The sequence below is a fragment of the Narcine bancroftii genome, chromosome 4 (genome assembly GCF_036971445.1).
Source record: "Narcine bancroftii isolate sNarBan1 chromosome 4, sNarBan1.hap1, whole genome shotgun sequence".
In the NCBI taxonomy this organism is placed as follows: domain Eukaryota; kingdom Metazoa; phylum Chordata; class Chondrichthyes; order Torpediniformes; family Narcinidae; genus Narcine; species Narcine bancroftii.
Window position 1 is genome coordinate 279,235,291 of NC_091472.1, and position 22,526 is coordinate 279,257,816.

General features: G+C 44.3%; 1 protein-coding gene across 4 annotated transcripts in view; it reads right to left on the bottom strand.

Moving 5' to 3' along the window:
* The window catches only part of thsd7ba (thrombospondin, type I, domain containing 7Ba), a 1,034,072-nt gene that overhangs the window by 567,454 nt on the left and 444,092 nt on the right, over positions 1–22,526 (bottom strand). For all 4 annotated transcript variants that reach the window (XM_069935130.1, XM_069935128.1, XM_069935129.1 and 1 more), the window contains 2 exons: positions 10,603–11,404; positions 6,589–6,837 (listed from right to left, as the gene is read on the bottom strand). In XM_069935130.1, the coding sequence (XP_069791231.1) occupies positions 6,589–6,837; positions 10,603–11,404 (1,051 nt within the window). The remainder of the gene's footprint in view (positions 1–6,588; positions 6,838–10,602; positions 11,405–22,526) is intronic.

Below are 22,526 nucleotides of genomic sequence, written 5' to 3' on the forward strand. Positions count from 1 at the left end.
ACAATGTTGTTGTATGTGATTAAGACACAAGGAGTATAAGATAATTGGAAGGATACATCTTTAGGTTGTGCTCTTGCACAGTCTGTGAGTCTATGAAGCTTTCAGTAGAGCCTGTGTCTATTAGGCATTTAGTGGAATGTCTATTTACCTTTACAGTCACTATGGAGTTGCTGAGCTGGTGAGGTCCATCCTGGTCTAGAACCATTGAGGCTAGGATCCTGGAGACTCCATACTCCTCAGTCCAATAATGATAGTGATCATGGTTTCAAAGCAACTAGCAATGCCTTACTGTTTGATTATACTTGGCTAACATCAGGGGTTGACACAGAGCAGGAGACATGCAGTATGTAGATCTGTAATGGAGACTTACTGGCCCCACCCTTTACACCCATGGTTCGTGTGCCGTGGCCAAGCAAGCTGGGACGTGGCAGCGAGGTCCTTGGGTCGTAGGTTTTATATCGGAGTGGCCTTCTCCTATGCAGGTTTCTTACCCGGGCTGGAGGGGCCTGCCTCCCCTCCTAGGTCGGTCCATACTGCCCGGACCGGGGCCGAGGCCGCCGCAGCTCACCCTGTGCCTGGACTGGGGCCGCCGCCTCCCACTCTCTGCCCGGATCGGGGCCTCCGCCTGCCCCACTCGACCGAGGCCAGGGCCGCCGTCTCCCCCTTGCTCCTGCCCGGATCGGGGCCGCCGCCGTCTACCCTTCGCCAAGGGTAGTACTGCGCGCACTGCACTCCACCTAAAAGCTCCTTTGCGCAGGCCCGAGGACAGGTCCACGTCCTCCCCCTCCACGTCCTCCCCCTCCACGTCCTCCCCCTCCACGTCCTTCCCCTCCACGTCCTCCCCCTCCACGTCCTCCCCCTCCACGTCCTCCCCCTCCACGTCCTCCCCCTCCACGTCCTCCCCCTCCACGTCCTCCCCCTCCACGTCCTCCCCCTCCACGTCCTCCCCCTCCACGTCCTCCCCCTCCACGTCCTCCCCCTCCACGTCCTCTCCCTCCACGCCTTCCCCCTCAAAAGATGCTCACAAACTCAAGCTAGCATGCTGGAACATCAGAACCATGCTAGACAAGGCTGACAGCCACCGACCTGAACGTCGGTCTGCCCTCATTGCACATGAACTCCTCAGACTTGACATCGACATAGCCGCTCTCAGTGAAGTCCGCCTGGCAGATGTAGGCAGCCTCCAAGAACGCGGCGCGGGCTACACACTCTACTGGTCTGGCAAGCCTTCGGATGAACGACGCCTATCTGGTGTAGGCTTCATGGTCAAGAGCTTCATTGCCTCCAAACTCGAAAACCTTCCGACAGGCCTCTCGGAACGAATCATGTCCATGCGACTCCCCCTTCAAAACAAGCGTCACATCACCCTCATCAGTGTCTATGCTCCAACCCTCCAGGCGGAACCAGCAGAAAAGAACAAGTTCTACACCGACCTGCGCAACCTCATCCAACGCACCCCTACAGCCGACAAGGTTGTCATCCTGGGCGACTTCAACGCTCGTGTCGGCAAAGACTCAGAAACCTGGCCAGGAATCCTGGGCAAGCATGGCGTCGGCAAGTGCAACGACAATGGGCGCCTCCTGTTGGAGCTCTGCGCAGAACAGCGGCTTGTCATTACAAACACCCTTTTTCAGCAGAGGGACAGCCTTAAGACCACCTGGATGCATCCCCGATCCAAACACTGGCACCTCCTGGACTACATTCTAGTGCGAGAAAGAGACAAACGATATGTGCTCCACACCAGGGTCATGCCTAGCGCGGAATGCCACACTGACCACCGGCTGGTTCGCTGCAAGCTCAACCTTCACTTCAAGCCAAAGCCCAGGAACAATAAAGCCCCCAGAAAGAGGTTCAATGTTGGAAACCTGCAGTCAGACGAAGCGAGAGGAAACTTCCAGGCAAACCTCAAAGCAAAGCTCGACGATGCAACCCGCCTCACGGACCCGTCCCCTGAAACCCTCTGGGATCAGTTGAAGACTACCATACTGCAATCCACTGAAGAGGTACTGGGCTTCTCCTCCAGGAAAAACAAGGACTGGTTTGACGAAAACAGCCAGGAAATCCAGGAGCTGCTGGCAAAGAAGCGAGCTGCCCACCAGGCTCACCTTACAAAGCCGTCCTGTCCAGAGAAGAAACAAGCCTTCCGTCGCGCATGCAGCCATCTTCAGCGCAAACTCCGGGAGATCCAAAATGAGTGGTGGACTAGCCTCGCCAAACGAACCCAGCTCAGCGCGGACATTGGCGACTTCAGGGGTTTCTACGAGGCTCTAAAGGCTGTGTACGGCCCCTCACCCCAAGTCCAAAGCCCGCTGCGCAGCTCAGACGGCAAAGTCCTCCTCAGCGACAAGATCTCCATCCTCAACCGATGGTCAGAACACTTCCAATCTCCTTTCAGTGCCAACCGCTCAGTCCAAGATTCCGCCCTGCTCCAGCTCCCTCAACAGCCCCTGAGGCTAGAGCTGGATGAGGTTCCCACCCTGGATGAGACATATAAGGCAATCGAACAACTGAAAAGTGGCAAAGCAGCAGGTATGGATGGAATCCCCCCAGAAGTCTGGAAGGCTGGCGGCAAAACTCTGCATGCCAAACTGCATGAGTTTTTCAAGCTTTGTTGGGACCAAGGTAAACTGCCTCAGGATCTTCGTGATGCCACCATCATCACCCTGTACAAAAACAAAGGCGAGAAATCAGACTGCTCAAACTACAGGGGAATCACGTTGCTCTCCATTGCAGGCAAAATCTTCGCTAAGATTCTACTAAATAGAATAATACCTAGTGTCGCCGAGAATATTCTCCCAGAATCACAGTGCGGCTTTCGCGCAAACAGAGGAACTACTGACATGGTCTTTGCCCTCAGACAGCTCCAAGAAAAGTGCAGAGAACAAAACAAAGGACTCTACATCACCTTTGTTGACCTCACCAAAGCCTTCGACACCGTGAGCAGGAAAGGGCTTTGGCAAATACTAGAGCGCATCAGATGTCCCCCAAAGTTCCTCAACATGATTATCCAACTGCACGAAAACCAACAAGGTCGGTTCAGATACAGCAATGAGCTCTCTGAACCCTTCTCCATTAACAATGGCGTGAAGCAAGGCTGTGTTCTCGCACCAACCCTCTTTTCAATCTTCTTCAGCATGATGCTGAACCAAGCCATGAAAGACCCCAACAATGAAGACGCTGTTTACATCCGGTACCGCACGGATGGCAGTCTCTTCAATCTGAGGCGCCTGCAAGCTCACACCAAGACACAAGAGAAACTTGTCCGTGAACTACTCTTTGCAGACGATGCCGCTTTAGTTGCCCATTCAGAGCCAGCTCTTCAGCGCTTGACGTCCTGCTTTGCGGAAACTGCCAAAATGTTTGGCCTGGAAGTCAGCCTGAAGAAAACTGAGGTCCTCCATCAGCCAGCTCCCCACCATGACTACCAGCACCCCCACACCTCCATCGGGCACACAAAACTCAAAACGGTCAACCAGTTTACCTATCTCGGCTGCACCATTTCATCAGATGCAAGGATCGACAATGAGATAGACAACAGACTCGCCAAGGCAAATAGCGCCTTTGGAAGACTACACAAAAGAGTCTGGAAAAACAACCAACTGAAAAACCTCACAAAGATAAGCGTATACAGAGCCGTTGTCATACCCACACTCCTGTGTTCGGCTCCGAATCATGGGTCCTCTACCGGCTCCACCTACGGCTCCTAGAACGCTTCCACCAGCGTTGTCTCCGCTCCATCCTCAACATCCATTGGAGCGCTTACATCCCTAACGTCGAAGTACTCGAGATGGCAGAGGTCGACAGCATCGAGTCCACGCTGCTGAAGATCCAGCTGCGCTGGATGGGTCACGTCTCCAGAATGGAGGACCATCACCTTCCCAAGATCGTGTTATATGGCGAGCTCTCCACTGGCCACCGTGATAGAGGTGCACCAAAGAAAAGGTACAAGGACTGCCTAAAGAAATCTCTTGGTGCCTGCCACATTGACCACCGCCAGTGGGCTGATAACGCCTCAAACCGTGCATCTTGGCGCCTCACAGTTTGGCGGGCAGCAACCTCCTTTGAAGAAGACCGCAGAGCCCACCTCACTGACAAAAGGCAAAGGAGGAAAAACCCAACACCCAACCCACCAATTTTCCCCTGCAACCGCTGCAATCGTGTCTGCCTGTCCCGCATCGGACTTGTCAGCCACAAACGAGCCTGCAGCTGACGTGGACTTTTTACCCCCTCCATAAATCTTCGTCCGCGAAGCCAAGCCAAAGAAGAATGGAGACTTGCAGCCTCATGGCATGCCACATGGTGCTGTTTACATCAACTTTAAAGAACCATTTCCTTTATACATTTGTTGTCTTAAGAACTCACACATACAAATATAAGATGAAACAGCTCCCACCATCCTGGGTTTCCCTGCATGGGTAAGATGGCGTTGACCTCGTGGCGCAGCAAGATGGTCGCCCACCTTCATCCTCTGACAATGATGGTGTCGAGTTTGAATTTGGGTCACAACAAGATGTCTGCTGAGCCTTTTCATGCTGTTTCCTCACTTCTTTCCATTGGCATGTAGCGCAGCAAGTGGGTTCAGGTGAATTCGGAGCAGTCAGCTTGGGGCTGGAATCTGATCCGGGAGCAGTGCAGGCCATGGACTTCCCCAGGCTTCTCTTAGAATGGCAAACCCTTGCCCAATGCCCTTTCTTGCCACAGCTGGAACTGCATGAGTCTTTAGTTGGGCAACAAGATTGGGGATGCTGGCACTTGCCGCAGAAAAAGCACTCACTAGCATGGGAAGCGGCAGCCATTAGGGCTGGGGTAGCATGAGCAGCCAATCCTTGGAAGGGGTCACCTGCATGAGCAAGCTCACCGACTTCGAGGTTGTTATTCTTGAGCTTGGCCTGTTCCAACTATTTGGCCAGCTTGATGTGGCTAGCCAAGTTCTTCTTACCCAATTCAAGCAGTCACCGCCTCATGCACCTTGTGTAGACCCCCACGACTTGAGTATCCCGAACGTTGCCTGTAGCCACCTCATACCTGCACTTTTTGGCAAGCATCCACAGATCCAGTAGGTAGTCATCAATGGTCTCTCCTGGCCATTGTTGACGTACAGCAAGTCAGTGCCATGCTAGGACCTTATTTTGCAACTCCAGGTACCACCCCTTCAATACCTCAATGGCAGCATCATGTGTCGTTCGGTCCCTGATGACTGCATACCCTTTCTTTCCTACCTTCGTAATGAGTGTGGACCTCCTGAGTTCATCAGTGTTGAAGATGTCTCTGGTCGCATTCAGGTAGGCCTGGAAGCAGTCTAGCCAGTATGTGAACTCCTCAGCCATGTCGGGGGACAGCAGACCAGGCTTGAGTAGCACTTCCATCATTTAGGGAATAAGCTAATAAAATTGTAGAGTGAATAAAAGCTCTCACAACAGGAGAACACACTCTTTTATTAGCTTATAACTAAGGGTAGGATCTCACAGAGGTCTTCAGAAGGGTTCTGGGTTTAGGCGGGAAACTAGGCTTATATGTGAGCAGATGGGGGTGGAGCCAGCCATCAGCACAACACACTTCCAGTGAAACCCAGTTCACTGCAGAGTCATTTTGGAATAAAGGCAAGACAATTTAGCCTTAGGCAAATGTCCTCTCTGCATCACTTTGAATTGTAATTGACATTTTTTTTCAACCCTCTTTACATGATGATATTTTTCAGAGATGGTATAGAGAGGATATTCAAAGCTTTAACGATCTGTTTATTAATGGATATTTTGCCTCATTTGAACAGATTACTGTTAAATTTAACTTGCTCAATTTCTCAATTCTTTAGATATTTGTAAGTCAGGCATTTTCTTGAATCACAAGTATCTAATTTCTCAAGAGAGTGTGAATCCAATTTTGTAGATGGGCCTTCTTGTAAAGGTTTAATATCTATTATTTACGAGAAATTGTAATGTTAAAATCAAATATGCTTGGGAACGGGATTTAAATGTGGCTATGTCAGATGTGAATTGGGACACAATTTTTAAGTTGGTCAATAGCTCTCCATTATCTGTATCTTTCAATGCCATGATATTTCAGGTGCTCATCTAATTATTTCTTAAAAGTTGTGTGTGTATCTGCTTCTACCACCCGACCCAAGCTGGGCATTCCAAATTTCAAGCACACTTTGGTTAGAAAAAATCTCTGTCAAATCCCCTCTCAATCTCCTGCCCCAATTTCTATTAAAACACAAGGGATCTGGTTATTGGGTATGCTGCTAAGGGGAACGTTTCTTGCTGTTCACACTTTATAATTTTGTCTACCTCACTCAGGTCCTCACCTCACAATTTTGTGAATGAACAAAAGCTTTTTTGTCCACCTCACTCATTCTTTGCCACTTCAAGGAAAGCCTCTATCAACATGTTGAGATACCATTGCAAAGTTCATCCAAATTTCTCAGACAGGATCTCCCTTAAACAAAATCACGCTGACCATTTTGCTTCCCCATTCCTGCAAATAGTCTTCAGAAAAGGTCAAATTGCTAAAATATAACTGACAGAGTTGTTTTTATAAACTGTAAAAATGAAAATATTTGTACCTTTTGAATTCACATGCAGCACATACCTTGGGCATTCTGGTAATCCTTCACCACCAATATTGCAAGTCTCTGTTTTCACAAGATGAGGGCAATCACTGCCTCCGCCTATGGCTTTATGCTTGATGAATCGATTCCTGCTTCTGTATCCGGGTAACGTGGCAAGTGTCTGGCAGGTTTTAGAGCAAAAACTCCAATCAGACCATTCAGAAACTCCACAATCTCTGGGCATAACACATGATTGAAAGATTGTGGGAATGTCGTCATGGATACAAAGGCTAAAAAGGGCAGAAAAGGGACAATCACCATTTCATTGCTATAAAATCTATCAAACTCAAAAGACACAAATCATGGTTTTAATACACAAAAAACATAACTTTGTATTAATCAAGATATTGTTTCAACTCCTGTAGAAGTTTTGTTCAATTTCATTTACCGAGCATAATGAACTGGAATTCGCTAGAGGTGTGCTGGTCCCGCCTCCAACCTCCTCCCCTGGGGACCCATATATAACCCAGGTTTCCCGCCTAAACCCAGAACCCCTCTAAAGCCTGTTCATGAACCCTACCTGTGTTGTAAGTTCATAAAAGTGTTAGTTCTCCTTCCAATCGAGTGTGAGCTTTTATCTACACTACACAGAGTCCATGTTTTATTTACTTTAATCATCCAACCAACTGTTTGATTGAATATTATGTTCAACTCTTCATTTAAAAAACCCAGAATAAATAGAACCAGTACTATGCGTATGTTTCTTCAAGTTTTCACCATGTCTTATTAAGATCACATCTTGTCATGTACTTCAAGTGCTTATGACCTCCTGATTATTTTATTGCCTGACCTGCTAAGTATCCAAAAGGTTCATTAATCTCTGTCTTGGAAATACTCAATGACTCAGCATCCATTCTCCTCTGATATGGAAAATTCTAAATACCGTAAAATCCCCATTTTTTCAAAATTCAAACAACTGACAGACTCAAGCAACAGGCAAAAAAAATTGCAGAAAATAAATAGTTTTAAAATTTCATTTAAAATCTCCCTTCCTCCCTCCAACTCCCACCCCCACCCCAGCAGTTAACTTGCCAATCCATGCAACTCACAATCTCAAGCAACTGGCACTTATCCAGCATCTAGATGCCAGATACCAGGGGTTTTACTGATTTCACAACCCTCCAGATTAAAATGAAATTCTTCTCCTCTCAGTTCTAATGTGTCAATCCCTTTCCAGTGAGCCAACCCTCTAATTCTGGGCAACTCTTTCTGTTAAGTCCCCTTGAAGAGGAAGTGTGAAACATTGATCACGTTGATTGGTGATTTCATAATCAAAACCTTTTAGTTTTCTTGGAACTAATGACAGCTGTAGTCATAAAATATCACAACAGCATGGTTGGTGTACGTTAGCGTGATGCTGTTACAGCGTCAACAATCTGGGTACGAATCCAACACTGTCTGCATGGAGTTGGTATGTTCTCCCCGTATCTGGGTGCGTTTCCTCGGGTGCTGAGGTTTTCTCCCACCCTTTCAAAAACGAACAGGGGTTGTAGATCAATTGGGTGCAATCGGACAGCATGGGCTCGTGGACTGGAAAAGGCCCATTACCATACTATATGTCTAAATATGCCCAACAAAGGAAAAGATTATTCTAGAGAAATCTGTTGACTGCAATGCAAGCAATGCTGGTACTGTTTCCCTGTGCTGCCATTACTCTCATGTACAGAGGCCTTTATCATTGGTTTCAGAACTTCACTGGTTAACAGTGTTCAAAACTCCAACTTTTTTAGTTAAATAAAGTCAGAACTCCATGGGTTAATGTCAGGAAAATGTAATGTGGCTAGTTTGTAAAATATTTGCAGGAAAATTAGCAAAGACATGGAGCCAAATATGATAAATGATGCCTAAATATTCATTTTGGCTTCAAGCTGAAAGAACCTGATTAAAATTATCCCATTTAATAGTCTTGCTGCAAATGGCACTTCAAAGGAAGACTGAGATGTTACTGTGCTTCTTGCTAGTAAAGAAGCTACCATCTCCATACTTAAATATATCTTCTTGTACACTTCAATGTGGTCATTTACATCACTTGAAAGGAAATTAATAATTTGGATGATACTTTATAGCTCTGGAAAATATACCACCAAGATTATAAAACTATTGAATAACAAACCTACATTTCATACACAGACATTTTAATCATATTATGGGTACTGTGAATTTTTAGAAGCCTATTATATTTCTAATAAAGAATGATAGATCATGGTGACTTTGTGAAGAGAACTAATGTTAAAGAGAGTAGAAATGCAACTTGAAAACATGTTTAAATTCTTAAAGAGGGTAACAAGAAGAGATAGGTCAAGGGAAGAACACAACAACTTTATACGTCAGACTGCTGTGAAAGCTTTTGTGAATGAGCAAAAGCTTTTTTGTCAGTTTAAACAAGCACTTTCAACTTTACTCAGTGCAAAAAAATTAAAAAGGATACATTAAAAATAGACAAAAAACTAAGAGTACAAGTTACAAATTAAACTTTGAAGTTTTAAGATAGTAATCATGAAGATTTTTTACAAAATGCAAAACATTGTTGGTGTTAGAAAATGGAGTTAACAATTAAAACGTTAATATTTTAGCATTATCAGGAAACTGGCAGATTTTTTGAAGTGTTTTCTAAATTTTATTTCTCATTCTAACATTTTGTTCACTTTACTGAGATGTTATGCAATATATTTCTAGTGAATTTCTAGTGAACCTGTCCAGATAGAACCTTGAACCCAAACATCAACTGCCCATTTCCCTTGAAAGATGCTGCCTGATTTATTGAGTTCATGCAATAGATTTTTTTTAAATGCAGCCCAGCATGAGCAGTCTCCTGTGCTCCAGTGAACCAAGCAAATGCAGAATTTGGGCCCAGTGAATGGAAAGGGGGCTGTAGAATGCTGGGACCTGGTAAGTAGACAGGAAGCCAGTGAAGCAGGAGCCTGGTAGTGGAAAGGGACCCTGGGAAATCTCAGTGAGTGAAAATGGAATATCAAAACAAGTCCCAGGGAGTAAAAGGAGAACATGCAAAATATGGTTCACCCCCACCCCTATCCCTCCATTAGTGGAAAGGGAGCATGGGAACCAGAGCCCTGGAGTAGAAGTGGAGCACAGGAACCAAACCCCTGAATGGCCAACATGGTATGGTGGTCCAGATGCTGAACCATGAGGATTTCCAAACAGTTAGATAGCAAATGATGAGAGTTTTACTGTAATCTGCCAAGTCAGGCAACATCTACAGAACAAAACTCGAAAGCATCTACAAAGCAACAAGGGTGATTGAAATGAAGACTGCACTAAAGCTTCTGATTCAGCATTGCATTATTCCTGTTTTTAGCATAAGTACTCTATATATTTATGCAATCAGCCTGTCAAGCTACAAATATACTTTTTTAGATACACAATTCTGTTTTTTTTCTAACTATGGAAAAATATTTCATATTTTTAAAAAAATACCAATTATCAGCCAAGCAATTAACTTTGAATGAGTAAAAGTTGAATAAAAAAGTACACAATTTTTGCAAGCACTTAACCTTGTGTGTTACCTGTGCAACGGAATTATATTAATGGACCTATGCTCATAATGTACAATATCCTTAGAATATCTGTGAGTCATGGGAGATGCCTTTATATAGCTGTAAAATATTATAGGGTGCCAGGAAAAGTTTGTCAAATAAATCGGTAAAAAAGTCACTGAACATAGTAATTGCAAATGCTTTAATTATGCTTTTTGGGAAGTTCATTTAAGTGACATCAGTAAGTTTTTAAAGCAATTGTCACAAAAGTACATTTCATTACGTGTACACAGTGAATAAAGACAAATGAGGCCTAGCTTCTTAAATTCTTTGTAAAAGTGGCAATACCTCTCTTGCTTTATGAATCTTATTACAGAACTGCACTAAAATCTACTCATTCCTTGAACAAATGTGAATCTGGTATATTCTGTGATTAATATACTTGCAGCACAAAGTTTTAACTAATAATTGTGAATAAACAAAAAAAAACAGTAACCTTACCTAAGCATCGCATTTTTTCCATCACTTCTTGTACAGTGGACACGTCTTGTTTGATATCCTATCTTTACATTCCAAGGTTTGAAATGTTCGTGGATCCGATGTTTCAGAGGATTCTTTTCTGAAGGTTGCAAACTAAAGTTCAGTCCTGGTTTACCACTTTGCCAGACTTGTCTTTGGTGTGGCAATCTGCAGTCACTCCAGGGGTCTACTTTTAAACTGTACTGAAACTCATCCTCCCCAACCAGACAGGAGACTTGTACATCACAGCTCTTAGTTTCTGTTAGAGATGGGCAGCTTTTCCCACCATATAGTGGTGGTGATAACACTGAACGAACACGGTGTTGTAATCCTTTCCCACAACCTTTACTACACGCTGACCAGGATGAGAATTCAGACACTACACAGTCCTGTGGGCAGGGAATGAGGCAGGCTTGGTCCGAGGCAGGCTTAGGTCTAAAGAACTCACAGATCTCATCTAATACCAGAGATCTGTTGGATTTTCGTACACAGTGTACTTTCCTATGCTGCAGCCCTTGCTGTGCAGTTACACAAGTAGAGGTGCTTGGTTTATCTTTATTTGAAGATGTACAAAGAACACAATCACCCCATTTTGAGAAATCCCATTCAAAAATGTCTTGATGCCAGTGACACACCTTGAAGCAGTCCCTTTGAATAGCTGGCCTCTCTTCATACTTACAATGGGAATGGTGTGTAGTCCAGCCTTCAACATGGACACACCACACTGTTCTACTTTGAACACCATTTGGTCCACACTCTTCGCCAATACAGCGACCCCACTGACCTAAAGGGAACATAGAAAATGATTTGAGCACCTAAACTCAAATGCATGTACAGATGTTTTAAAGGAAAGAGTTGAAAGATACATTTAAGGGACTTCTTAGTAGGACACATGAGGCATAATTCTCTGGAGAATAAATGTAGGCACTCAAAATACGTTTCAAGTCGGCACAGAGAAAAATTAAGATTTTGTTAAAAAAATGTTCATAAAATGAAAATATAAAATGCTGAAAAACAATTTTAAATTGCTTTATATTTTAAAACATTGTAACCAAAAATGGAAAAACAGTGCATTATTTCATATCTAGATTCCTGATGGTCTGATGTTAGATAATATGGGAAGGTGTGGCATTCTACATGTCATTCTTGAGATATAAAGAAGCCCATTCAATGAGCCTTTCATACAAAAAGGCTCCATCCGCTCTGCAGAAAGGATGTCTCCTGAATGATTTGGGAGTTTTCACCACCCCTATTCAACTGTAGGCCTGCTTCATGCATTCATTGTTCTGTATGAGAAGGCATTACTCAACATCCAAAGGATTTCTCATGAGATTCCAATATGAAAGACCATTCATTAAACTCAGATTTCAGATTTTTTTGTCAGAGTACATACATGACATCACATACAACCCTGAGATTCTTTTACCTGTGGGCGAGGCAGAATTACCACTTATTGGTAGTGCAAAAAAAAATGTACATAACGTTCACGTAAACAAATAAAGAAATGTAAGCAAGCTGATTGTACAATACAGAGAGAAGAAAAATAGTCAATAAAGTGCAAAAGTTTTAGTCCTTAAATGAGTTTCTGACTGAGTTTGTTGTTGAGGAGTCTGATGGTGGAGGGGTAGCAACTATTCCTGAATCCGGTGGTGTGAGTCTCGTGGCACCTATACCCCTTTCCTGATAGAGCAGCGAGAACAGAGCTTGTGCTGGGTGATGTGGATCTTTGATGATTACTTCTGCTCTTCAATGGCAGTGTTCCCTGTAGATGTTCTCGATGGTGAGAAGGGTTTTGCCTGTGATGTCCTTATTTTTGCCAGTAATTTGAGGTCAATACGGCAAATGAAAACACATTAAAATCTAAAAAATTCAGCATGTTTCAGACTTCCGTGACTGTGCACAAGTAAATTCTTTTAGATTATTGGATGTTATTCTCAATCATTCTCGAACACTCTAATTCAGTTTTTCTTCAACATTACACAGTAAAATAATAAGTTTTCCAGTGAGTACAGGGAAATAGGACCCTCATAATTTTCAAGGGAATATGTAAAATGTGTGCTTCAAGGGAGCCTGGAGATGGAAACAAACGAATTCCAAAGGAATATGAGAATTGGGGCCTCAATAAATCGGAACGTAGTGCAGGAACCATGGCCTCAGTGAGAGAAACAGAGAATGTGAACCAGGGCACCAGTATGTGTTTGTTGAAACATGAAAAGCAGATATAGCAAAAGGCTATAGAGGCCTGTGGCATGGCCCTGCTCCAATATGATCAGACCATACATGTAGCTTTATTAATGATGATTAGAAACAAATATTATTCAAAAGTTCCACAAGAAAGTTTGGACAGAGATTTCTTGAAGAGAGTGCCTATTTCAGGTGATAGTACAAAATATATGTCCAACTGACAATTGGAAAGCAGACAAATATATTTATTTCATTTTCAGTGGTGAACATAAGCTTCCTCTTGTAGAGTGCCCGAAGTGGTGACTTTCACAGATGTCCTATGTATAAAGCAGAAGAAAAATGTCCATCCTGCTTTATGGATGTAGCATCCTACAAGTTGTTAAAAATTTTGCCAATGTTCTCTTCAGTATCTTCAAATCAGACATTGAGTCATTGAAGTGTGCTGTTATTGATCAATGCCCTGCCAGTGTTCCACTGTTAAGGGGAATATAGTGATAAATGAAAAACAATGACAAATTGAAATTTAAATTTTCATTTGTTTGCTGATTGGTTTCTGTAAATCCAAGCATCACAATATGAATACACTGGTCTAAAAGGAATGGGAATACAGAGTGTAATAGTTAAAAGGAGTCACGTGATGAAACTATAAGGAATTTTTTCCACACAGAGTTGGCAACACTTGTTTCAACCATATCATCTTGTCTTGAATCTCAACACCAGTTTCCTGCAAGGCTGCATGAACAATTATTTGTTATCCTCCTTATATATTCATGATTCTGTGGATAACAATGGTCTAACTCCATCTACGAGTTTGTAGATGACAACCAGTATCATAGACCAATTATAAAAGTTCACTGGAACATATTAAAGAGCCTATCCCACCCTTCATTTCTCTGCCCTTCTTATGTCATGAAGAAAATGTGTGAAAATACAAACCTCCAGATTTGAGGACAGTTACTTTCCTGCTCTTATTAGATTCTTAAATAGACCTCCCATTGGAAAAAAAATAATGCCCATGCACTATTTTAGCTGTACATTTCCATATTCTCTGCATTTTGTTTGGTAACACTATACCCTGCACTCTTTGACTTAGTGTAACACTTACACTACACCCTAAATTGTTTGCTGTACTTAAGTATGAATTGACTGGCCTGGATAGCACATAAAATAAACCTTTTTACTGCAACTTGGTACATGTGACAATAAACAATTTAACAATGCCCATTGACTTGTCTCTTCCCACTGACTAATTAATATTACACCTGCTTAGTAAAGGTGTTTTTTTTATTCAGAATGTGTGGCTATATTGTTTGAGAAAATTATTCCGATGGTACACAAAATTAACTTCAATTCTTTTCACAAGGCATGAATACATATGCAATGATTTCTAATAATGTCAATTATTAATTTTAATTGAATAATTAAGCATGGTAACAGGTCTTTTTGGCCCATGAGCCCGTACTGCCCAATTAACCTACAACCCATGGTATGTTTTGAAGGGTGGGAGGAAACTGGAGCCCATGGTGGAAACCCACACAGACATGGGATAATGTACAAACTTCTTACAGATAGCAGGGGATTCGAACCCAGGTCCCAATCACTGACAATGTAACATCATTGCACTAACCACTATGCAGCTACATTATGTTAACTTATGAAACTTTTTATAGGATGCATTTTATAAATTCATAATGTGGGATTTGATTTTAAAATATTGCCCTTTTACACTGTGTGTCTTCTTCAAAACTCAAAATGTGCTTTGAAAGTTGCCACATTAAAAGTGTATATCAAGGATGCAAGTTCTTGGAACATTAGTAGCTGCACCAGTAATGCCTGTGTTGCAGTGCAGGGGTTAAATTAATATTCTGTAGCGAACCGAGCGACTGCGCGGTTAGACAGGCCGAATCGCCGCAACAGTCGGCCGACCCAAGATGGCGTGGGCCCCCCTTCACTACCGAGAAGCCCACAATTGACGCCATGTGTGGACTAAAGGAATGCCTTGCTTCTGGGTGGTGTACCACACTGATGTCACTTCCGGAAGCCGGCGCGCACATCACCAGAGGTGGGCGTCCCCATTGTACAACCCGGTGAATTCAAACAATAAAATCAGTTTACTGGTTCACCCTCTTTATTTCATCACTCTGCTGTAGCAGACACTACAGTGGTGACCCTGATGATTCCAATGTTTTGGAACCCGCATCGAACACAACAGGATGGAAGATACCGCTACTACTACAGTCACAGCAGCTGCGACCAATGTAGTGGGCATGCATTTGGCTGCCCTTCTGGGCAAACCAGCCCAGGAACTGGCTGCAACTGGCAGGGCTATAGTCTCAGAGGACACCAAGTTCTGGCACATCATCAATGCTCTGGACCCTGCCACAGCAGCCAAAGTAAGCTCCTTCATGGAGAACCCTCCAATGGAGCGCAAGTATGAACAATTCTGGCGGTTCCTCCTCGACTCCCTAGAACTCAACCGGCATGAGCGTGCCATTCGGATCTTAAACATGCAGGGCCTGGGTGACAGGAACCCATCTAAACTCTAAGATGGTAGCCCTAGCAGATGGACACACAGATTGTTTCCTTTTCTAGGCCTTGTTCCTCTCCAAGATGCCAGTAAACATTTCCTTGGTGGTTTCCAACATGGATTTCAGCGCTCCACACCTGGTAGCCAAGGAGGCAGATAGGCTCTTCCGCACCCCACAGGAGAGATCCATCCACGAGCAGCCTGTCTACACCATCGGCCCTGCTGTCTCAAACATCCCACTGGGCACCCCAACAGTGGCCGCGACACAACCGCATCACGACGGGCGCACAGGGAAGCAAACTGAATACTGCTTATATCACTGGTGATGGGGCCAAAATGCCCGGTGGTACAGCCCCCACCATGCTCCTACCCCACCACCAAACCCAACTCGGTGTCGCGAAACGGGCAAGCCAGCCGCCGATAGTGGCCTTGGCGGTTGGTACTCTTAAAGGCCTACTCTACCTCAGAGACCAACAGACAAAAAAGGATTTCCTAGATGACACAGGTACAGAAATCAGCCTTGGCCACTAATGTTTTTTGAGGCCAGACACAACCCCAAGCGTCTCCCCTGCAAGCGACCAATGGATCCTCTATCTCGAGCAACAGAACCTGCCTGGTCACGATCCATGCCGCAGACACGGTTTTCCAGTGGAAGTGCACAATTGTGGCTGTGGAATAGGCCCTACTCAGAGTGGACTTCCTACAGGTACAAGAACTGCTGGTGGACATGACGAGATGCCACCGCATTTCAGTCTTTTCCTCTCACTCTGTGGCAACACCCTTTCCTGCTGTTAGGGATTCACACCCTGGACCGAGATGAGTATGCCCACCTACTGGCCAAGTTCCCAGCCTTACTAGCGTCAAACTTTCATGACTTTAACCTGCCACATGGCGTGGAGCACCACATTGAGACCACCAGGCCCCTAATGCATGCACAGGCCTGGTGCCTCCCATAAGACAAGCTCCAGCAAGCCAAGGCCAAGTTTGCCACCATGGATGAGCTGGGGATTGTCCGCCATTCAAACAGTCCCTGGGCCATCCCACTCCACATGATGCAGAAGAGCTCCGGCAGTTGGCATCCATGCGGTGACTACAGGTGGCTGAATGACAGATATCCCATCCCACACGTCCAGGACTTTATCACGAGGCTACAAAGCTGCCAAATATTTTCCAAGATGGACCCTGTAAAAGGATACTACCAGATTCCAGTATACCCCAGCAACATTCCGAAAATTATTATTATCACACCCTTTGGCCTCTTCGAGTTCCTGCGAATGCCCTTCGGACTGAAGAACGCAGCCCAGATGTTACAGCGACTGATAGATGTGGTCAGCAGGGATCTCAACTTCATTTTTGTCAAATTAGACAATGTTCTCATCACCAGGACACATATGACCCTCCTGTTCGACAGACTGCAACAGTTCAGACTCTCAGGGAACCTGGCCAAGTGCCAGTTTGGCCTAGAGACAATAGACTTTCAGGGACACCACATCACCCCAGAGGCAGCCACACCACTGCCAGACAAGGTAGAGGCCATCCAAAACTTCCCCAAGCTGAACACAACCAAAGACCTGCAGGAGTTCCTGGGGAGGGTAAACTTCTATCATCGCTTCCTTCTGGGAGTGGGCACCCTCATGCAGCCCCAGTTCAACCTCGTCAAGCTCGGCGACAAGACACTCCAGTGGACGCCGGACACCACAGAAGCATTCCACAGCATGAAGGCAGCACTGGCGAGGGCCACAGTCCTGACACATCCAGCCTCAACCTGCCCCTTGGCCCTTACAACAGGCGCATCAGTTGCAGTGCTGAAGCAATGGGTCAACGAGCACTGGGGGCTCCTAGCCTTCTTCAGTAACCACCTCTGGACACCAGAGCTCAAATACAGTGCGTTCAACCACGAACTGTTGCCCAGTACCTGGTGATACGGCACTTCCAATACATGTGAGAGGGAAGGGTTTTTACCGCCTACACAGACCACAAACCACCAACCTATGCACTGAGCAAGGTTTTGGACCCGTGGTCGGCGAGGCAACAGTGTCACCTCTCCTGCATCTCAGAACACACAATGGACATTTGCCACCTTGCAGGCAAGTTCAACGTGATGGCTGGCATGCTGTCTAGACCCACAATCGCCACAACCTCAGGAGTGCTCAACGTTGTCCAGCTCACCAAGGACCAGATGGAGGACAAAGACATTCAAGCCTACCAGACTGCCATCACCAGCCGGAAGGTCAGCGATTTCTGGTTCTCACCAGGAGGCCCGTCCCTGCTGGGAGACATCTCCACTGGATTTCCCAGACCCATCCTACCTGCGACCTGGTGGCAGCGGGTTTTCAACCAGATCCATGGCCTGTCCCTCCCCTCCATAAGGTCCACAGTCTGCCTGTTGTCCATTAATTTGTGTGGCTTGGCCTTTGCCAAGGAAGTGACCCAGTAGGCCAGAACCTGTTTGCATTGCCAACACACCAAGGTAAACAGACACACAAAAGCCCAACTCCAGACCTTCAAGCCCACGCAGCATCAGTTCAAGCACATACACGTGGACATTGTCAGCCCACTCCCCGTGAGCCAGCGCATGTGGTACCTGTTCATGACAATTGATCATTTTACCCACTGGCTGGATGCCATACCCATACCCACATGTGATATGGAAATGTGTGCCAGAGCCTTCTTATCCATCTGGGTCACGTGTTTTGGCGTCCCGACCCACATCACCGTGAACAGATGAGCAGAATTTACCTCCTCGCTCTGGATTAACCTGACTAAATTCTGTGGCAGCAAAGTACACCACACCCTCAAGCAAACAACTTGGTCGAGCGTTTCCACCGCCACCTGAAGACTGCGTTGAAAGCCCGACTGCAAAGCCCAAATTGGGTGGACAAGCTCCCATGGGTACTCTTAGGCATCCATTCAGCAAAGGAGGTCCTGCCAGCCTTGTCTGCAGAGATGGTGTAGGGTTTCCCACTCACCATTCCCGGAACATCCATTTCAACCCTCCCCCCCAACCCAACATGTGTAGGATGCCTTAGACATCCTCCAGAGGATGAGGGTGCAAGCGGGTGAATGCCCCCCCACCACTGTCTCAACTCAGCTTGCCATCCAGCCACACCCCCACGGATCTGCAGTCCACTAACTATATTTTTGTGCAGAGAGGACAACAAGGAATACAGCTACAGTGTCAGTATGAAGGCCAATTCAAGGTGCTGCAGGTGTCGTGTTTACACTGGACATTGGCAGCCAACAGGACAGATCCACAATCAACCACCTCAAGGCAGTGCACCTGGACTCAGACCTGCTGGCCCCAGATCCTCAGGTCAAGTGTAGTGGCCAACCGCCCAAACACAGTAAGTTATCCTGCTAAGAGGGAGGTGGCGATTCTGGGTGGGGCAGTGTTGTAGCGGGCTGAGCGAGCGCTCGGTTAGATGGGCTAAATTGCCGCACCAGTCGGCTGACTCAAGATGGCGGGGGCCCCCTTTACTACCGAGGAGAAGCCCACAGTTGATGCCCCATGTGGACCAAAGGAACTCCCCACTTCCAGGTGGCATACCACCGGCCAAAGAGTGACGCCACGACATGCTGATGTCACTTCTGGAAGCATGCGCACACATCTCTGGAAGTGAGCATCCCCTTGGTGCAACTCGGTGAATTCAAACAATAAAATCAGTTTACTAGTTCACCCTCGCACCGTGTAGACGTCTCTTTATTCCATACTTCTGCCGTAGCAGATGCTACAATTCCATCAACCCAAACGTCTTTAATTCATATCTCACAACATGTAATGAACCCTAATTCAACTTGTCTGGTAAGTTGGATTGTTACAAAAGCTTATTTGTTCCCTATTGATCTACAAGGGCACCTGCAACTCCTCCAAAGCCAGTCCTCGACATCATTCCTCCAAGGCAATGGTTCTCAGGTTCACAGGTTCACAAACTTTTTTCTTTCCACTCACATACCACCTTAAGCAATCCCTTACTAATCACAGAGCACCTATGGCATAAGGAATACCTAAATTGGTACGTGAGTGGAAAGAAAAAGGTTAAGAACTTTGCTCCAAGGCATGATAAAATCTCAATGCTATCTAAAGTGACCAATCACATCTCTCTGTTGCTTGGCAACAAAGGATACACATTGAACATTGCCTTGTCAATGTCAGCCACAAACTGAGAAAATGAAAACCAGGTGTTCATGATTTTGCAACCAAAAGAGCAATTCCATGCCACTATTTCTATGTGCTCATTTCAAAGCAACTGTAATTGATTTCAGTGACAAGCCTGGTCTTCCACATGTTTTTAGTTTAACTGCAATGTTCAGAAACAAATTAAATCCAAAAGATTTACCCTTTCAAGTCACTTTTTTTATATATAAAACAATCAATTATTCTTCTTCTCAAACATTTTTGAAGCCATGCTGTCAGGATGGAAAATAAAATCAATATCTGATTATAAAGATATAGAAAACACAACAGGCCTGACATAAATCTCGGGAAGTGACCTTTAACCAGCGAGACAATAATTGTTGCTGAAAAATACAATATATTGCAAATCATAACTTCAACTTTTAGATTTACCAATGTTTTCAATTTCACCAACAATTCATACCAATTTATATATTTGTGTTGGAAAGCAGAAAGGAATGCAGAGCATTGTGTTGCAAGATAGGACTGATAGAGTTTGAGGAGTAATCTGAAAAAAAAACTGGAAATAGGCAAATCACTGTGAAAGAAAACATAATCAAAAATACCATAATACAAATTGATTAGGACAACTTGAACTATCAGTTAATTACAGGTGTTTTATTTCACTGAATAATTTTTAAGGAAAAATGTATTATTTGTCTTTATTCTGCTCCATTCTTTGCTGTATGATACCCGAGCATCCAAAAGCAGATAAAGTTGATCAAGCACAGTTTGTTAGCTGAGATTGGACAGGAATAACACACTATTTCATTTTCCATTTGTCACTTGAAATACTTCCTCAGCCACAGAACTCAGGTGGTATGTGTGTGGAAAGAAAAAGTTTGGAAACCGCTGTTTTAATCATATCCAATTGACTCGTTACGTGCACGGTTCCATAACTCCAAAGGAAATGGGCCCATGACAACTTTTCTCAATCAAAATATTTCAGTAACAATTAGGTCTAGAGCAGTGGTTCTCAACTCTTCCCCCCACCCCTCTCATAACACCTTAAGCAATCCCTTACTAATCACAGAGCACCTATGGCATTGAGATTACTTAAGGTGGCATGTGAGTGGAAAGAAAAAGGTTGAAAAACACTGTTTTAAATTTATCCATAGGTTATAAAAATAATGACTCCATCTTTTGATGTATTGAAGTCAGGTTCTATTTCCTAACATGTCAGCAGACTTCTTTGTTCTGGAGAGATCCCATTGTTGCAGGGGTTTTTTTCCTCTCATATATAAGAAATAGTAATTGTATCCGGGTGACAGATATTATATTTGTCATCTTCATTTTCTAAAATTGCTGCTGGTTGTAAATTATGTTTATAGGTGCATCTGAAATAATCTAAATATCCCATTGAAGAAGGGCTCAGGCCTGAATCATTGGTCTATCTTGCGAGACTGGCTGAGTTCCTCCAGCATTTCTGTGTGTTTTAACTATAATCTCAGTATCTGCAGACTTTTGTGTTTCGCTAACTATTCCATTGGGTACAATTGTTCCCATAGTGGAGCAGGAGGAAGAGGGACATGTGCAACGGAAAGTGTGCTGACCAGCTGCATCATGGTCTCCTATGGGGACACCAATACCCTGAGCGCAAAGAACTCCAAAAGGTAGTGGACACAACCCTTCCCACCACTACAGGGAATGCTGATGTCAGAAAGCAGTAGCAATCATCAAGGATCCACACCATCTAGCATACACTCCGTTGTTGTTGCTGCTGCTATCAGGAAAGGGGTATAGGTGTAGCAAGACTCACACCACCAGATTCAAGAACAGCTGCTACCCTCCATCATCAGACTCCTCAACAACAAACTCAAGCAGGGACTCATTTAAAGACTCTTACTTGAGCACTTTATTGATTTTTAAAAATTCTCTCTGTTTTGCACAGTCAGTTTGTTTACATTTGTTATTGTTTACAGTCCTTTATTTGTTTACATGTAGGTGCTTTGTAGTTTTTTTTTGCACTACCAATAAGTGGTGATACTACCATGCTTGCAGTAAAAGAATCTCAGGGTCATGTCATGTATGTACTCTGACAGTAAATCTGAAATCTAAAATGTGAAGTTAAGCAATTTGGGATCAAACAGCAAAAATTTGGAGAAACACTGGATAAATGTTTCAGAATATCCTTTAGATAATCAGAACATTAATGCAAAAAATTAATGTTTGACATGAAATATGAAAAAAATATTGCAATGATTATTGTATGATTTAAAGAGTTCTGAATTCACATGAAGGTTGGCCACTTCTTTGGAGCCTCTTTCCTGCTGACAACACAATCTTCATGATAATTCAATCTTACCTTTCACAGGTTCACTAGGCTCAGTTTATCACTGATTCAAATTGCTGCGATGGGATAGAATATTAGTGGGGCCTGTGCCTATAAATTTTTTCATTTGTAGGTGGGGTGTTGAAGGATTAGGCTGCAGAATAAACCTACCAACAACACCTGAAATAGTCTTTGATAATTGGTTTCCCTGTCAAAAAGGGAAACAAAACAGAAGTGAAAGCATACTCATTGTACACTCTATTTAAGAAAATGCCCTCAGTAATTTCCTTTTCATTGCCATGGTAGTGCAGGAAGATTATAAACCCACAGACTCTGAACAGCCAAGTATGAACAGAGTTGAGCAGGATAAGTGGGTTGTGTCATTGCAAATAAATGGAACAAATATTCCTTTCAAGCTGGGCACGAGGCAGAGATCAATTTGAACTGTGAGCATGGCATCAGGGCAATGAAGAAAAAGCCATGCAAATCCTGTAGATCTCAAAGCCTACAATGAACAGAGCATCAATGCGGAAGTACATGTAAACTCAAGATGAAAGTTACAGATAAAGAACAGTTCAGGTTCGCAGTAGTCCAGATGGACATGAATCACTGATTGGTGACAAAGCACATGAAAATTTAATCCAAGTCAAGAGGGTGTGCACACCAGGGAACCCTATTGTGTTTGTTGATTCGTTATCCAGGGCAATGACACAGAGTGAATCACACAATGAGAGTTCCAAGGAGACAGA